Consider the following 19,140-nt stretch of genomic DNA (forward strand, 5'->3'; position numbering starts at 1 on the left):
GGGCAACTTCTTTGTGAACACTGAAAGTGTCAGACTATTAAACCCGAACTATCAGGCTGTATAGTGTGCATACACACAGGAACAAAATAAGCAGCAGAGCTATGTGGATTTCTACAGTAATTTGGTTGAGAAGCTTAAAGTTCAATCTTTCTGTACCTTTTTTGTCTGGCAGCAACATTACATTGGCCTACTCAGGATTTTCATTTAGTGCCTATGAGAACTAGGAAGAAAGGATTGATTTTCTGCCTCATATTACTATTGGAGTAAAATGAAATAAATCAGGGATGATAATTAGGAATTGCATTATGCATAAGCTGTGTCAGGAAAGACACAGTGCTTCCAATGACAGAAAGGCAACTGGGAAATAGAAAAGCTAAAATAAAAGCTAGCATTCAATATTGCATTAACATTTCTTGACATGCTTCATCACTACCGGTTTAATTTATGAACCAAAAATCCAGCTTAGTTCTATTCAGTATATATACTGAAATTATTTTCAGTTCATTTCATCGTTTATTTGCCAATTAAAGATGGAATATTGATTAACGGTGCAGAATGGGAAATTTTAAATAGCTTAAATTTCACATTACTTATTAAATATAGAGCATTGAAAAAATAGAGATAATATACATGTTGTTGGTAGCAGTTTGGTTACCATGCAGTATATTACTGAAGCCTGTTGGATTTGTACATTCACATATTTGTGGTGGCAAAAGGACTGAACTGCTGCTGGTATATTACTATATGTAAGTAGAGATGCTTCCAAACTCCTCCTCTTCCAAATTTCTCTCCACATATTGAACTTGCAGTTAACTAGTTTTGATGCAATCATATGTGTGGTTGTATCAAGGGGTGTATATGCTTGTGTATTATAATTTTGTGTGTCTGCATTGGTTACTTACGTTTGGTGGGTGGGGGAATGCAAATGAACTAATGGAACTAAAAAATGTGACACTGTTCCAGAATTAATTCTATTGTTTCTTCTAGTTAAGTGAGAATTCAGGAGTACTGGGAACAGTTAAAAAACAGACTGACGAAATAATCCCATCTCTATAATGCAAGTCAAAGGGGAAATAAGATATTTCTTTTTTGGGTGGGTATTTTTGATCCTGATGCTGTCTGGGCTCCAAAGGCCTTCTTTGTAAACCTGCCCTGTGCCTTACAGCTGTTGCCCCAGTGGTTGATATAGGCACAGTTTCTGGTTCAATGCCATGGTAAAGAATTGGTATGTTGCATTCAAATTCTAGGTGCTCCAATACTAAAACACTGTTTGACAGCTTCCTAGCCCCATTGAAAGCAATGGGACAAACAGCCAGTCTGCACACTCATTCAGAACTTTTCTACATGATGGATGACAAAGCACACCCCTCATTAATATAAAGTGATATGTAGCCTGGAAACCACTGTCTGTGACTCAGCCCTGGATATTCCCCTATTTTCAAAGAAGAATTGAACCATTTGAGCAGGTAGGTAGAGTGCTCAGCTCATGTGATACTTCATATACTTGGTAGAGGACACATTTACCCATTCTACCACGCAGAAAAACTTACTTGTTAGGCAAGGAAGTATGTGCACTGACCTTAAAATGATCACTAGAAGAATTGTACCTTTTCCGAACTCCAGTGCCTTAATCGTTAGTGTAACTTGAACTGATCTTCTAAATTGCAAAGTAATGTGCCTTAAGCTATCCTTTCCCTGAAAGCTGAGTGAAGCTCTGATTGAACGGTCTTATATTCTTTACCTGACCTTATCACATCAGTAAGCAGGGCTTTTTTTCTAATGGAACGCGGGGGGACGGAGTTCCGGCACCTTTTTGCAGGGGCCCCTCCCCTTTGGAGGCATTCCAGGAGGGCGGGGAGCAAAACAGAGGCAGAATAGACAGGCACAGGATTGTACTCTAAGGCTGCCATCCTATCCACAGTAAGCCCCATTCACTAAAGTGGACTTCTGAGTAGACATGCATAGGATTGGGTGCAATCCTAGGCACTTTCCTGGGAGTAAGCTCCATTGACTAGAACGAGACTTACTTCAGAGTAGACATATCTAGGATTGGGCTCTTAATCCTGGCAGAGATATATATCTGCACCCGTTTTCACATGCTAAGGGCAGGTGAAAGGGATTCTACGTGTGTACAACATGCTGTCCAGCCTTGCCAGAGATCTTCCTCATCCTTCCCCCACAAGCATGCCGTCCGCCAGCCAGCGTTTGCAGCTCCTCTCCAGCAATGCAAAGCAGCTGCTCAGGGCAGCAGGGAACATACAATTGCATGCCAAGCAACTTCCCAAAGACATAGAGTATTCTGATACCTGAATTAAACCATATTTAATCGCTTGTTTGCAAAAGTAGGACCCCTACTGCTATGTGCACCTAAGGACCCCTCTCATGTAAGAATTCCTTTTTTGTTCTTACTCCCACAGTTGCGTAGAGTAATTTTACCACATGGAACTCATGTAAGCCATTTTTTGGAATCCATTAACTGCTTCCTCTCCTCAAAGTAGTGCCACACTACATACTACACGCTACAAGTGCACCTGTACAGTATTTTTCTCCAAGTGAAGAAAAAGTAGCTAGGGGGAAGGGGATATGGAGATTGACAGCCCAATCCTATGCATGTCTACTCAGAAGTAAGTTCATCTTTAGGGGGGAAGCACATAAAAAATATTTTATTTCTCCAATAAAAAATGGTTTATAAATAAATAAATAAAAAGATTAACAAGTTGTGAGTTCCTGCACCTTTTTTTTTCACAAAAAAAGCACTGTCAGTAAGTGAGTGACTTGTATTATGCATAGTGCAAGTTAAATTAACACTGAGTTTTTAGAGGGTGTTGCACTGGCCCACTGTGGAATTTGTACCAGCAAATGCATAAACAATTTGTTTTGCTTTTAAACATGCAGAACCCATTGTATGCTAATATTATTGGGGAAGTCAAAGGCTACCCAAGGGGGAGTAATACCTACTGGCCAGTGCTAGAGGTTCTGTTCTCTTATTGATTTCCTAAGTGGGCAGTTGAATGGGTGGGGGTTCTCTCTGCTGCCTCGATCTTAGGTTAAGGAAACCAGACAGAGGAGGGCCATGAATGCTATTTGGTCCACTATATGAAACGAGTTTGACACCCCTGTTGTAGGTGTCAAACTGTGGGCAGTAGCATAGCCAGGGCAGGCAGCACGGTAAGTATTACAGGCGATACAGTGTGCCTTGTAAGTGGTCCCTCCCACTCGTCATTTAAGCCATCTAGGGCAGTGACATGCAGACTCTTGACAAAACCTGTTGCTGAGCTATTGGGGCTCCAACAGTGAGTGGAAGAAGCTGCTTACATGGTGCATTGCGTCGCAAGAAATACTTGCTGTGCACCCCCCCCAGCTACATTATTCTTTGTGGGCAATGTCTTGATTTCTCCCTGCCTGAGGGTTGCAGCGAGTAGTTACCCATCCCTTAGGATCTCTTCAAAACCCAAATTTATTTGGTATATTAAGAGTTTATAGAATCTGAGATCTCAATATGCCTCTATTTTCTGATGAGAGAAGAAGTTAAGGCATCAGTTTCCTTTGGGCCAAACTATATGTTGTGTGTAATGTATAGCTTGTCTTATTTTGTTTTGTTTAGTAGCAGTGAAAGCACAGTGGGGAAAAGGGGCTTTATTGCTTTGCCTCTGCTGACTGGAATCATGCCCTCTTTCCTGTGCTAGTTCTGAAAGATACTTTCAACATTGTGCTGTGGGTTTGCTGTGCTCTGAACACTATTTTAAGAACAAACAAAGAAAACAAATGCAGCTGAAACATGTCATTCACAGTGTGTAGTTTGGCCTGGAGAACTGGGTGAGTTGAGGGATGAAAAGATAACAGAATTCTCTTCAGCCCCATTACAATAAGGACTACAAAAGGAAATGCAGAAGCATGCAAAGATGACACTTCGGAGTAGAAATTCTGCATGCCATTCTGGTGTTCATCGGTATAAGGAAAAATTGGAACCCTCAAAATTGTGATGTGAGAGGATGGCACAGAAGGTTCATTAGAAGAGGCTTTTTTGTCCCTTAGAGAAACAATAGTCTCAGTTTTGCAGGAGGTTGTACATTTTTCCTCATTGGTCGCATTTGGTTGTTGTCATTTGTCTATTTTATGTCCTTGCAAGTCTGGAAAGTGTTAGTTCCGTTTTCCTACTCAGTTTTGCCTTTTTGCCCATGGTTGAGAAAAAGTGTCTCTTTCTCTTTTTATCGCAGGGGTGTTAACATAAGGCCCATGGGCCGATTATGGCCTGCAGAAGCTCTTTACCTGGCTAGCATGATTGAGCTTTCCCATCACCACTATCAGCTGCAAAGTTATACCTTAGCAGAAGCGGCACTGCTGTAAAGGCAGAGCCGGGAAAGCCCAATTATCATGCAGGTTGCTCTTTCAGCAGCATGTTTTTGCCGAGGCAGTGCTTTGCAGAGCACCTCTCAGTTGCTGAGCTGCAAAGCGACACCTCAGAAGAAGCAGCCCTGCTGAAAGGGCAGTTGGTGTGATAACTGGGATATCCATATCTTAAAAATACAATTAAGATTTGCATATTTTGTCATTTGCAATGAGTTCAAATCTGTCAATCTAATGAGTTCCAAGGCAAGAAAAAAGTGCTTATTTCTGGTCATTAATTGCTAATGTCATCACTTTCTGCTTAATAGATCACTTCTGGCCCTCAGAAGACACCATGAATGCTATTTGGCCTGTAGTATGTGTTTGACACCCCTGTTCCACCCCCTTTTACCATAACAAATCCCTGTCTTTCCCTTATTCACTTTCCATATAACTCTGTAAAATACTTTTCCCTTCCTATATGTCACAGATTCCTCCTATTTTTCCCTCCTATTTTCCCTCCACATGTTCTTTACCACCACATATCACAAGGGAAGATCTTCTGTCACTATCCATTTAGAGATTCATATAATAATAATATAATAATAATACAGGTATTTATATACTGCCTTTCATGGTCATCAGATTTCTCCTCAGACTTTATTTCAAGGCGGTTTACACAGGCAGGCTATACTAAATCCCTATAGGGATTTTTGCAATTGAAGAAGGTTCTGTCTTTCAAGAACTACAGCATTTCAGATAGATCCTTTTATGATCTGGTATCACATTCTGGCCTCCAGCTGCTTCATGGTCTCGCCGTTCACGGTGCCGGTGGCCTCGAACTAGCGACCTTCAGCTGTTATATGTGCCTTTGCAAGGTGGACAAATGGCAGTATTATGTTAACATAGTATGTCACCTAGTAACTATCTCTCAATTCATCCTGCTTTTCATATAAATTGTCAAAGTGGCTTAAAAAATTAAAAATATGCAGTAAATTAAAGACAGATCAATTGATTTGAATTGAAACAGATTGGTAACAACAAATGAATAAAACTAGCATAAACTCAGTTCAGTGCAATGCACTGTTCAGTGCAGTAGTACAGTGCAAAACCGATTGAAAGAGAAAAGTTTTAAATTTATGCTTAAAAGCAGGAAAAGGAGTCAGCAAGATCTCACTGGATTGGGATATATGCCATGCACTTATTTTTATTTGCTCCAGAGAAATTCTATTGAGGCTACAATCCTATTCACACTTTCCTGGGAGTAAGTCCCACTCACTATAATGGAACTTACTTCTGAGTTAACATGCATAGGATTGGAGGATTGGATTCTGACATAAGCTTGTGATCTTTATTCTCCATTAAATGGTTAAGGAATTCCCATGTGCAATTATTTCCTTACAATAAGGAATGGTGGACACCTTCCTTATAGAAGGTTGATATGTTTCTTGGGTGCCAGATAACATTCCATTGCCTTTAGGTCTGTTGTCAGTCTTAAGAGTGCTCACAAACTATCATCTTTCTCCCAACAGTGGGCATTAGTGTTCCTGTATCTGGAACATGTACTACTCATCCATTCTCTCAGTTTCTATTAGGGTTTGAGAGATGTGCTCATCGTAGTACAGTGCTCCAGGACTTTTTTTTTAATAAATTGGGAGAAAAGCATAGTCTTTGGAATTAGAACATCTGGGACTAATCAACAATCATGAGAGCAAGATGTTTGTCAGAGCAACAGCAGGGGAAGTTTATGAGCCTGACCAGTCAGATCCTGTCATGGACTCAGCTGGACTTGATCCCTTTGACGCCACCTGTTGAGACATGCTGGTGCCTTGTCAGGAGGTCATTGTTTTGATTATGTTCCAGGCCAGTCCACTGTGGAGAGTTCTCATGCCTTCTCAGGCAATTGGCAGCTCACTTCAGGGAAGCATGACTCTTCTGCATCTCACAGTGAAGATGCCCCATCTCAGCATGACTTAGGGAAAAGCAGATTCCCCCCCCCCTGTCTTCGTGGTACCTAAAAGGGGCAGGCTTCTTGCTTCACATAATAGCAAAAGAAAAACTAGAAGGATTCAGATGAATATATTCTAAGCTTTCTGGTTTTTGTTTTTGTTTCATTTTTGCTTTGCTTTTACACGTGACATTTTGAGTCCTGACAAAGATAATTTTTCCTGTCTTTATGTTTATTTTTCAGAGCAGTCAGTCATTTTTTCATCACAGCTTTACAGACTCTCAGTAAACTTGAAGTTCTCTTTGTTCAAGTCTACAGGTGGTGAATGTTCCCCCCTCCCCCCCCCCGCCCAGGATTGGGCATGATCTGGTTCTTGATATTTCTGTTCTTTGCAAACTGACCCTGCTTGCATTTTCCTATTTTCCCAAAGTCAAGATTAGTCCACCTTGGTATCCCAGGAAACGGGAATTCACAGAAGAGTCAAATAGCTTCCCCCCCCATCATCCTGAATTCTGTGTCTTGTCTTCTACAACTCACCAAAGATCTCAACACTTGTAATAAGCCCTTGTGATTGTGATGTTCCATTTTTCAAAGCAAGCCTCTCTTCTGTGACAGATGATGAAATGTGACTGCAGGCAGAGAACAGGAAAAGTAACATTTTCATTTTTTGCAGACATGCTTTGAGTCAGCTTTGTTATCCCTGCATGAACTGGAAGGGTCATTGAAAAAGGTGAACTGTTAATTTCTTTTTTGTTGCTTTTAGGATGGATTTAATAGACAAATCTGTCTATTAAAAATTGTATTTTAAAAGTGCCCGAAGCATGTTTAACAAAGGAATGCCAGACTTGCATTTTGGTAGTATATATAAAAATTTTTTTTGTCCTATGCTTTTCTCCATGGATCTCCAGCTAACTTAGAGCTCAGTCCTATCCTTTGACCTCTGCTGGTGCAGCTATGCTGAAAAGGAGCAAGCTGTACCTAGTGGAGGGTAGAGGTGGATCAGGAGGCTTTGGAGGGGAAAAGAGATTTAAATTCCCTTACCTCTCTGTAAGCCTCATGCTCCGGGTGGCGTGGAGAGGCTGCTGATGGAGGGGATAGAATTTGGTGTGGACCACTGCAGCTGGATCCACTTCATCCTGCTACCTCCCAGCCCCCATTCCTCCCCTCCCTGTCTGGTTTCACCCCTCCCCCAAGTTTTGCTGAGGTCTGGCGACAGATGGGGGGCACTGCTGGCTCTTGTGGCAGTGCTCCCAAAATGGCCAGTAATTGAGTGATCCACATGCTGTTGGCAGCCATTTTATAGCAGATATATTAAACAATCCTGGAGGGTCTGTGGGGGGGGGGGAGAATAGAAACATGAGACAGAGATGTAGCATCAATAGATCAGTAAGTGGACTTCGCACAAATAAGTCAGCTTAAAAATTGTATGGTAGTTCCAAATTTTTTTCTGTTAAGTGATTTTGCATCTTCATAAATATGTAATATTTATGTAATATTCAGAGCGCGATACCATAGTCTTTCGGGACTGAAGGTTGCCAACAACAACAAATATGTAACAAATCATGGTTTTCTTTAAAGTTTATTTTTGTGACACTTTTGAAAGTAGTGTCCAATAAATCATGTTATATATTAGCTTCTACGTTTGAGATTGTTGTTCAGCAAATATGTATGCGTGAGAAGTTTTAAAAACAAAAGCACAGCCCTACTAATTATCCGTTGGAAAGGAGTTTTCCTGAATTTCAAACTTATTACAGCATCAGTCAAAGAGGATATCCTACAAAAGAATGTTTTCGCCTTTCAGACTACATAGCCAGAAGGTCTACTATGTTAGAGGTTTGCAAGGTGATGAGGCGCTCTAATAAGTGCTGTATTTTTAGATTTTAGGGCTTTATTTGTGGAGAGGCGCATTTAATTGGTTGTAGCAGATGGGCAGACTGAAGTGCTGTGAAGATTGTTTCTTTTGCTACTGGTGAAATGGAACGAAATTATTCATTTGTGTGTGATTTTTAAACCATTGACCTTTAAAAAGTGTTTTTAACAGCAACGAAAATATCAGAGCCTACTCAAAAATAGAGATGCCCATTTTAAACTGATGGTGTGATAATGCTTTAAAGATTTTCTTTTCTGACTTCAATAAACTAGCTACTGATAACTTCCTCAGAGAGTGTCATTATGTCATTATGAAAGCCTGGGGAGTAGTTCATATGTAACAGTTTGTTTAAGATTCCCTTGTTTCTACTCAGGAATTTTGAGTAATTTAGATCCAGAATTTTTTTCCATGCTGTCCACATCTTGTAACGGATTTCACTGAAAGAGATTTCTGAACACATTCAATTAGAATATAAAAAGTTGAGGTTTTTTTAAAACCCAAATGTTAATGCTTGATGGAAAAGCATAATCATCGTTATGGAATTCCATAATAGCTTTAAATCAATCTTTTGTCCTCTTGCCCAGTCATGGCTAGTGGTGGGAGCACTTCATTTGCTCCATAATGTGCTCGGTAATTATGAGTTCTCTTTTTGAGTTTTAAAAAACTCACCTGTACTCAGACAGTTATTCCTTTGTTGTTGTTATTTTTGTTGATGATGATATTATGATGATGATGATGTATATAACACTGTCAGTGTACATGGCGCTTTACAGGATAATGTTGGTTCATGGACACTGAAGTTGCCATACACATGTGCCTTATCATATTACTCCTGGAACTTGTGGTTCCCAGGACTATCATGGAAGAGCCCCTATTGCTAAAACAGCACACATAGGAAAAAGAGAGGACTTTGGATCTTGATGGAGGACCACAACTATGCAAAATATTTGCAAGAAAATAAATGAGAGAATTAACACAAAGACAGTAATCTAACCAGACAAAAGGCGACTTGGTTGGGTGATCTGGACAGTGATCTACAAGGGTTTTGTTGAGAGCAAGAGATTAATGTTACATTTCTGCTTGCACTTCTAATATGTATTTGACTGTTATTGACTGGTTTTCTTGACTGCATCTGCCCAAATCTAATTTTACAATCTGAGCCAAATACATTCTCAAGAAAATGGTGCTCAGTTTGGAATACCTTTGAACAGAGGTTCTTAAACTGTGGGTCGCGACCCACCTGGTAGGTCACGATTCAATTTCTGGTGGGTTGTGAGAAGCTGGCGGCCGCCATTTTGAAAAAGGGCAAACAGACCTTGGGGGTGCCATTTTAGGCTTCCAGGCACAGAGTAAATAAGCAGAGCGGCTCGCACATGCGCAGGGCAGCCAGAGTGCCTCTTTTCCTTTGTGAGCATGCTGCTGCCCAGCCCCATTGGAAAGGGAGGAGAGGAGAGCGTGCTTGGAGATTTTCAGGTGCATGCTCCCTCATCCTCTTACATCCCTTCCAGTTCCATGATTTTGATTGTCTTTGGGTTTGTATGTGAAATTGACTGAAAGTAAGGTCAGAGTGTGTGGCAGAGAAGCATTTTGGGATCTTCAGGTTAATTTGTGAAATGGGGCGCGTTACTGATGATGGGAATGGTGGTGGCTGTCCTGGCAGCTGAGTGATTTCAAAGCTCACACTCCTTGCTTGTATCTCTGGTTCAATCTTCAGAGAACTACAGCTCTGCCATGGTCTTTCTCCTGGCTGAACCTTTGTATTTTTGCAACTTCTTTCCCTCTTTCCCTCCCTTCCACTGCTGCGAAATCCCCAGCTTCTGAGCTGGAATATTTTCTCTTGTCATTTACAGTTTGAGTCCCTAGGTAAGATAAAAACAGTGATGTCACTTCCCACTTGATGACATCACTTCTGGCTCTGGCATCAAAGTAATGCCACTTCCTCCTTGCTGATGTCACTTCCAGCCATAACATCACTTCCAGGTTGATGATATCACTTCTGGTGGGTCCCAGGCAGATTGTCATTCTCAGAAGTGGGTCCTGGGCTGTAAAGGGTGAGAACCACTGAGAAAATTAAGCTGCTATTAAATGATTGCTCACCCTCAGAGTTGAAAATGGTTTCAAAATTCTTGATGGCAGTGATAAGCCATAATGACTGAATGATGTCTTCAGTCCTATAACTGAGAGGGTAGTAGTCTATCTGTAGCTGATGGTAGCAAGTAGACCCATGAGAGGCTATCCAGTGTATTCGATATGTTAGGCCAGTATATTCTACATGGGACAAATATGCCTGCTTTATTTAGATGCTATGTATCCTTTTATATCATAGGCTTTTACTCACTACTGTTCTCTTTGTTGTGTGGTTGTGTTTGTGTTTGTTATGTACACCAATAAAGGTCTTCTCTCTCTCTCTCTCTCTCTCATGAGATTGCACCATCACCAGGGAAAAAGAGTTTTTTAATACTTATTGGGATTGCTGTGGTCATCCGGAAGGTCTGGGGAGCCCTCTATCCTCTCTGTGAGCCTCTTTGCACTTCACAACTGTTCTAAATTGCATTAAAGTCCTGGCCCGCTTCCGGTTTTCCAACAAAACTCAGAAGTGGGTTGGGAGCAGTGGCGTCACTAGGATTCGCGTCACCCTGTGTGGGAGGCCTGTGCGTCACCGCATGCAGTGGGCGGGCCAACTCCTCAGGTGGTGGGCGTGGTGATGTACCATCACCCCACCCCCACTGGTTTTTTTGGCTGTACCTTTTGTTAGAACAGAGATATTTCAATGTGGTTTTATTCATTGCATTCTGCATGAAATTATGCATTGATTGATATATAACATGATGGTCTTATTCCTCCAAATTCTGATTTTAGTGATTTTGAAAACTTGTAGAGTCTGTCTGTCTGTCTGTCTGTCAATCACACACTCACACACACACACTCTCTCTCTCTCTCACACACACACATACACACACCCTCTGTGTCAACTTACTAACAACTTATTGCAGCAGTTCTAGCTTTTAGCACTGGGACCCACTTTTTAGAATGACAATCTGTCCAGGACCCATTGGAAGTGATGTCATGGCCAGAAGTGACATCATCAAGCAAATTAAAATAAATATAAATAATTAAATTAAAATAAAAGAAATAATTAAATAAGGGGGAGCAAGTCCTGTTCCACCAAGTGAATCTACTCTGAAGTAAGTCCTATTGTGGTCAGTGGGGCTTATTCTCAGGAAAGTGTGGGTAGAATTGCAGCCTGTGAGCTCAAGCCTATGCATGTCTACTCTACCTACTCAGTCTCAGACTACTCAGTAGTCTGCCTGCAATAACCACACCCCCAAAAAGAATCAGTGAGATTTCCAGCCCTCCCAGTGCCCAGTTTAAAGTTCTTCTGTTTCAAGCATATCAAGATAAAGACCCACCTGGCTTTACAAATGCAAAATAGAAAACTTTCCCCTTGCCATTCAAGCCTCTTTTTTTGTCCTTTTTAGTTGGATAGAGAGGCTACCTCCTGGAACATATGTTGAACTTCAGTTCCATCAGATCAGGACATTCTGGTGTCCTCACATTCCCCTTTGCCTGGCCTGACTACCAGTCAAGGCACGTCTACCTACTCGTGAGTAAACACAACCATGAGGCTGCTTCGCTTTGCATAGGGCTGGGAGGGAGGGACCTCCTTCTCCCTTTTGTAATTTTGGGGGCTGCATTCATTGGATCAGGACCATTCTGACGTCCTTGGAGTCCTCTCAGCCTGCCCTGAGTCCTCTCAGTCCTTGCCTGGACTAAGGCAAGTTCGTCTACTCACAAGTAAACGTGGCCACGTGGCTTCGTTTTGGGCTCAATAGACGCAGCTGAGAGGGAGGCAGGGATCGCCTTCTTGTGTTTCGGGGGGCTGCATTAATTGGATCGGGAACATTCTGGTGTCGGATTCTGCTCAGCCTGCCCTTTCCGACGGACTATGGCAAGTATGACTGTTCGCGAGTAAACGTGCAATATGGCTCACTTTCACTTTCCATAGGGCTCCATGCATTTTTTCTTTCTGTTTTTTGGGCCATAACTTCTGAACGATAGGAGCGATTTCAATTCTGTTTATTGCATTGCACTCCGCTGAAAAATCCACATCCAACGGTGTATGGCACGACGGGGTAGCACTGAAAGCCGCGAAGTTACCGTGTCCTACCCCCAGGGCACTTCACACCCCTGGTGCGTCACCTGGTGCGGCCTGTGCCCCCCGCATTCCCCTAGCGACGCCAGTGGTTGGGAGTGCAGTTTAGAGCAGTTCTGACATGCAGGAAGGCCTACAGAGGGGGCTGCAGGCTCCCAGGACCCTCCGGATGGCCATAGCAACTCCCTGGTAAGTACAGGGGTCCCCCGTAGCCATGGATTCTCGCCTCCTGAGGCTCTTCTGAGCCCAGAAATTTTAAAAAAATGCTACTTCCAGGACTTCCCTAGCCTTCTAATGCTTCTAAAGCAGGGGTGCCCAAACCCCGGCCCTGGGGCCACTTGTGGCCCTCGAGGCCTTTCAATGCGGCCCTCGGGGAGACCCCAGTTTCCAATAAGCCTCTGGCCCTCCAGAGATTTGTTGGAGCCCACACTGGCCCGACAAAACTGCTCTCAGCGTGAGGGCGACTGTTTGAACTCTCGTGTGAGCTGTGGGATGAGGGCTCCCTCCACTGCTTGTTGTTTCATGTCTGTGATGCAGTAGCAGCAGCAAAGGAAAGGCCAGCCTTGCTTTGTGCAAGGCCTTTTATAGGCCTTGAGCTATTGCAAGACCTTCATTCAATCATATAAGTTCATCTTTAATATATTCACTTATTTAAATCTATGTAAACCTATTCAAATTTTAAATGTAAATTAATTCTTTTTTTCCCTGGCCCCCAACACAGTGTCAGAGAGATGATGTGGCCCTCCTGCCAAAAGCTTTGGACACCCCTGTTCTAAATAATAATAATAATAATAATAATAACAGGTATTTATATACCACCTTTCTTGGTCTTTATTCAAGACTTTATTCAAGGCGGTTTACATAGGCAGGCTTATTTAAATCCCTTATTAAACAGGGATTTTTACAATTGAAAGAAGGTTCTTTCTTTCAAGAACCACTACATTCAGGTGTTTCATTCCGATCTGGCTTCACATTCTGGCCTCCATCCTCCCACGCTCAGAGCAGATGGAATAGCTCGGCTTCAGCTTGTCAGCTGCTTCAAGGTCACACGGTGCCGATGGCCTCGAACTGGTGACCTTCGGATGTTATCTTCAGGCAGACGGAGGCTCTACCCTCTAGACCAGACCTCCTGCCCTAAAGCATTAAAAACGTCACTTCTGGTTTCATGGAGAAACTGGAAGTAGCGTTTTTTTTTTTTACTGCTGGGCTCAGAGGATCCTCTAGAAGTGAGGGGAGTGGACCTCCCCTTGCTGGTGGAGGGTGGAGGGATGTTAGCTAGTATCTGCGGTTTCAGTTAACTGCAGGCGTTCCTATAATGGAACAGATACCATGGCACATCAGTATAAAAAATCTCCTTTTGTGCCGAGATGCAGCACAGTCATGACAATTGCATCACCACCCCTCCTGTCTCCAACAAAGACTTGCAAGGTCCCAAACTCTTCCTGAGAGTCTGGGAACCTCTGAGTTAATGTCTAGGTTTTGTCTTTCCTAAGAGCTTCCGGATAAACAGCGTGCAGCCCAAATTATATTAAGATGATAATCATATGGAAATTTACCAGCGAGTACCTCTTGTTGAACACCATAAGAATTACTTTTGAGTAAACAGGCATAGGCTAGCACTGTAATATATATTTTATATTTGGAATATTTTTAAATCCCATTTTTCATTTTTATATTCAGGTGGGGCCTTGGTGTCTGCAGGGGATCCATCCTTGATCCCCTGCGGGTACTGAAAACCATGAATAAGGAAATCTGTGGGTTTTGGCCCCTTTAAACCCTTTGAGGATGACTGGCACAGCTAATCAGTCGCCTCCAGAGAACTTTCTGAAGCCTGCAGAGTGTGTGCGTCCACCCATGCCCTCTGTGGGCTTCTGAAAGGCAGCTAGCGTGCCTGCATGGGCACGCTAGCGCTGATTGACACGCTAAACCCCCTATCAGCCGGCAGCAGGGCTTTGCTGCCAGCTGATTGGCTGGCTGGCCTTGGGGGGCGGGACAACTGAGCCTGATCTAGCGCGCAGGCGCTAGACCCGGCTCAGTTCCGTTCCTGGAAGCGACCGAGCAGGTCGCTTATCCAGGAGCGGAGAGAGGCTGCCCCACGACGGGGCTTGAGGCGCGGAGATCCGCGCTTGCAGGCTCCCGTCACTTCGGGCAGTGGGTAGCCTCTCTTGAGCTGCGCGCTCTGCGACGTTGGCTCTGGGGCGCAGCGTCGGAGCGGCCCCTTGAGAGCTTGAGGGGGCATCCCGCTGCGCGCTCTGCAGACGGCGTCAGGGGGGGTGACCCGCTGTGCGCTCTGCAGGGTGCTAACGAAGGGGGCGGCCCGCTGTGCGCTCTGTCCGAGCGGCAGCGGTAGGGGGCGGCCCGCTGCGCGCTCTGCCGACCGCGGGGCTGCAGCGCTTCGCTGATCTGCGCACCCCGCGGCTGCGGGTGCAATTTGGGGGGTCCGGTGGGGCGGCGGGCGCCTGTGGTGGGCGGCCGCCCCGCGTTCCTCCTGGGGCGGGCCTGCCTGTTGGGGCGCAATTTGGCGGCCATTGGGGGGGTGCCTCGTGTCTGGGCGCCATTTTGGGCCCTGCCTCATGGTGCTCCGCCATTTTGATTATTTAAATACAGCCTGTCGGCCATTTTGTGGGCCCCAACTGCCAAAAGGGGCTCTTATTTTCAGAGTTGGGCAACTTCCAGTCACAGCGGTCTGCTGACACAGCGCGGAAGGCCAAGATTCCGGACTGCTGAGGCGTATCGTATCCAGTTAAAACTTAGAGCACCGGGGGCGGGGGGCCCCACTAGGGATATTCCTTCACTTGGGGGGTGGACATGGGGAAGAAAGCCCAGAAGTCGGGTGGCAAGGCCACCAAAAAGGCAGCTCCAGCTTGGCCTATTCACTCCCCTCCCTCATCATCAGATGAGGAAGATCAAATGGCTGAGCTGCGTGCCTTAATGGCTCGATATGATGCACGCAGAAAGGAGAAGGCCCTTCGCAAGGCAGGGCGGGGTGATGGGGGCTCCAGCTCAAAGGCGGACCCCGTGCCTCGTAGATCAGGTCGGATGCATAAAGGGGCCTCTCTCCCTCCCCGACAGGCTCATGTTCTGGAGGACAAGCACGTTACTGTCGAGGAGGGCGAGGAGCAGGACGGAAACACCCTAGAAGCGCAGGAGGAGGTCGTCTGTCCTGTTAAAAGGCCCCGGCCACAGGCTTATAGTGGCTGCGGTGGGCAAGGTGAGCCGTGGGCGGGCTTTGTCCATGATACGGAGTCTGCGTGGGAGGATAAGGAGGGCATTCCTTGGGCATCCAGCAGGCCTGCACCAGACCAGCCCTGGTCTCCGTGGGGGCCTCCTTCCTTCTGGCAGGGTCCCAATTACCCACAATACCCCTGGGCCCTGGGTTGGACATATCCATGTCACAAATCTCGGCCCAGGGCCAATAGGGCAGCCCCCCAGTGCGGTCATTGTCCTGCTACGGCCGACACTGAGTTGGGCCAACAGGATGGGGACTGGGAGGATGATTCCTTTGGGTTGGTGATGAAGAGGGAGAAGCCTACGGTTTCGTATGGCATCATCGCCATCCCTCTGGGCTCTCACCTCGCTATGTCTGTCAAGGAGCAGATATGGCGGGGGGACTTTGTGGACATGTTCAGTCTCCTTCACATCGAGCCTGAGCCTACCCCCAAAGTGGGAGACCCTGTGCGTGACGAGGAAACCGTCAGGCAGAGAAAAATAGACAAGAACTGGACCAATTGGCTGAATGGGTTCATTGTCTATGCTGGGGTCACTGTCCAGTTGCACCCCAAAAAGGCGGGGAAGCTATTCAAATATCTGGACATCATCCATCGCGCCTTGCGCGATCATGCGGGTGCGGCTTGGATGGCTTATGACCGGCAATTCCGCATCAGAGCCGCGCAGGATCCATCTTTGGACTGGACTATACCCCAGTGGGAACTCTGGGTACAGTTAGTCCTGCCGGCTCGGGCAACGTTGGGGGATAGGGCGGATAGCGGGCATTTGATTGCTCGTTCCAGACCCGAGCAGCCTTTGGCACCTGAGGGTGCGCAGTGGGTTCAATCCCCCCGCGCATGCTTTCAATTTAATGCCACGGGAAAATGCAACAGGCCAGGATGTTCCTTTTCCCATGGCTGCCCCATGTGTGGGGCTGGACATCCCGTGGCAAAATGTCCACGAATCAGTGGTCCCAGGCAAGGTTTTCGCCCCTTCCGTGGAAAAAAGCCTGGTGGTGGACCCTCAGCTGGTGTTGGCAAGGGGCCCAACACCAATTAAGATTCCCTCCTTGGTTTACTGGCTGCAATTTTATTCGGATCGTTCTGCAGCCAGATTGTTGTTTGAGGGTTTCCAGTTTGGTTTCAGGATCCAAGCCCCGCCTCCAGTTAGGCCCACGTTCGCACACAACCTCCGGTCAGTGACTGGCATGGAGGAGGTGGTGCGAGTAAAAATAGCCAAGGAGGTACAAGCGGGTAGAGTAGTTGGACCGTTTGCTGTTCCTCCGTTGAGGAACTTGCAGGTTTCCCCCCTGGGTGTGGTGCCTAAGAAAGCCCAGGGCCAATTTAGACTGATTCACCACCTGTCCTTTCCAGAGGGTTCCTCTGTAAACGACGGGATACCGTCCCACTTGTGTTCAGTCAGATATACTTCTTTGGATGAGGCGGTTGCCCGCCTCAAGAAGTGTGGCCCTGGGGCCTTGATGGCCAAGGCGGATATTCAGTCCGCCTTTAGATTGCTTCCTGTGCACCCCCAGGATTTCTGTCAGTTGGGTTTCCAGTTTGAGGGCGGTTATTATGTCGATAGAGCATTGCCTATGGGGTGTTCTATTTCCTGTTCGGTTTTTGAGGCGTTCAGCACATTTTTGGAATGGACTGTGCGTTTCAGAACTGGGTTGCAATCCACTGCCCACTACTTGGATGATTTCCTGTTTATGGGACCATCTGGGTCAGGTGTCTGTGCTCGGCTCCTGGGTGACTTTACAGCGCTGTGCGAGCAGCTGGGGGTCCCCCTGGCACACGAGAAGACAGAGGGCCCCCTTAGCAAGCTCACCTTTTTAGGTATCGAGTTGGACTCGGTTACGCAGACCAGCCGCCTGCCAAGGGACAAATTAGATAATCTTATCGCAATGCTGACTAGCGCCCTAGGGTCTAGCAAGTTGACATTGAGGGAATTACAAAGTCTAGTGGGGCATCTTAACTTTGCATGTAAGGTCATTGCCCCCGGCAGGGCCTTTGTGCGCAGGTTATGTGATGCCATGGCGGGGCTACGGCGCCCGACTCACAGACTACGTGTGACACTTGGTATGAGGGAGGACCTGGAGCTGTGGCTGGAGTTTTTGAAAGATTTCAACGGGATCTCCTTTTGGAGATCTGTACAGTTGATTGAAGCCGAGCTCCAGGTTCATTCTGATGCCGCGGGAGGTTTGGGATTTGGTGTGTTTTTTCGAGGACGCTGGTGTGCTGCCCCCTGGCCAAGGGCATGGGTCCAGGAGGGGATCACCAGGGACTTGACATTTTTGGAGCTCTTCCCGATTGTCGTGGCTGTCCATTTGTGGGCTGGGGAGTTTGCCAACTCTTCAGTTCGCTTTTGGTGCGATAATCTGGCCGTGGTCCACATAGTAAACATGCAGACCTCCAAATCCCCCCGGGTCATGAATCTGGTTAGAGTCTTTGTCAAACAGTGCCTTGCTATCAACACTGTTTTCTCAGCCAGACATGTGCCTGGGATTGAGAATAGCATTGCCGACGCTCTCTCTCGTTTTCAGGAGGAGCGCTTTCGGATGCTAGCCCCCGAGGCAAGGCTGGATCCGGATCCCATGCCCCCATGGCTCTGGGGACTTGGTATGATGAGGCCCAGGAGGCCATATGGGCATCGTTGGCTCCATCCACCCGCGCCAGTTATTTGAGTAAGTCCCTTGAATTTGGTGCCTTTTGCAGGTCGGCTGGGGCTCTAGAGCAGGGAACATTTCCGGCCCACACTCTTATGCAGTTCATTTTGGGTCTGCATAATAGGGGGTTATCCAGCAAATCTATGTCAGTTTATTTGGCAGCCATTTCCTTCCAGTCCCAGGCCTGTGGTATCCAGGATCCTACCAAGGATTTTAGGGTGCGTAAGATGGTGGCTGGTTTTGGCAGGCAATTCCCCACAGGTGCAGACAAGCGCCTGCCCATCACGCCCACCATTTTACAGGGGTTACACATACAGTTTATGGCCATGTGTTCCCCAACCTACGAGTCGCTGTTGTTTAGGGCAGTGACTCTGGTACTGTTTTATGGGGCGTTTCGCCCTGGTGAGGTTTTGGTACGGTCTCGGTTTGCCCCCACTGACAGAGTCCTTCAGTGGGGGGACTGTGTGTTAAGGCCTGGGAGTTTATCCCTCCATTTGCGAGTGTCCAAAACGGACCAGTTAGGGCGTGGGCAGTGGATTCATTTGAAACAGGCTACGAGCCGGTGTCTTTGTCCAGTATCTGTCATGGAACAGTACTGTTCAACGGCGCCTGCGGGAGTGGGCCCGCTTTTTCGCCATGAGGACCATTCCCCCCTTACCCTTTACCAGCTTCGGGTCATTTTTAAAAGAGCGCTGGGTCAATTAGGCCTGAGGCCTGAATTGTTCGGGCTGCATTCATTTAGGATTGGGGCAGCATCCACGGCAGCCAGCATGGGTTTCTCCCCCCAGGGCATCAGGCGCATCGGTAGATGGCGCTCTGGTGCCTTTAAATACTACGTCCGTTAAGGTGCCGCAAGGGCTCCGTGTGCAACGCCAGTGGGCGTGTGCAGCGCCAGGAGGGCGCAACGTGTGTAGTGCCATGTGGCACGATGTGTCAGAGCCGCATAGGCTCTGCTGGCAGCGCTTGGA

The 19,140-nt window shown here is 46.3% G+C and overlaps 1 protein-coding gene across 7 annotated transcripts in view; it reads left to right on the forward strand.

The window, feature by feature from the left end:
- Nucleotides 1-19,140, forward strand: part of GALNT13 (polypeptide N-acetylgalactosaminyltransferase 13) — a 226,074-nt gene that overhangs the window by 29,185 nt on the left and 177,749 nt on the right. The window contains exons 2-3 of one of the 7 annotated variants that reach the window (XM_066633844.1): nucleotides 6,059-6,086; nucleotides 15,985-15,990. The exons of 4 other annotated variants lie outside the window; for them this stretch is intronic. In XM_066633844.1, the coding sequence (XP_066489941.1) occupies nucleotides 6,059-6,086; nucleotides 15,985-15,990 (34 nt within the window). Of the gene's footprint in view, nucleotides 1-2,932; nucleotides 2,948-5,640; nucleotides 5,671-6,058; nucleotides 6,087-15,984; nucleotides 15,991-19,140 lie in introns of all 7 variants that reach the window. 2 more of the 7 variants (XM_066633854.1, XM_066633863.1) reach the window with 2 other exon arrangements.

Source organism: Tiliqua scincoides, chromosome 1, assembly GCF_035046505.1.
Source record: "Tiliqua scincoides isolate rTilSci1 chromosome 1, rTilSci1.hap2, whole genome shotgun sequence".
NCBI lineage: Eukaryota > Metazoa > Chordata > Lepidosauria > Squamata > Scincidae > Tiliqua > Tiliqua scincoides.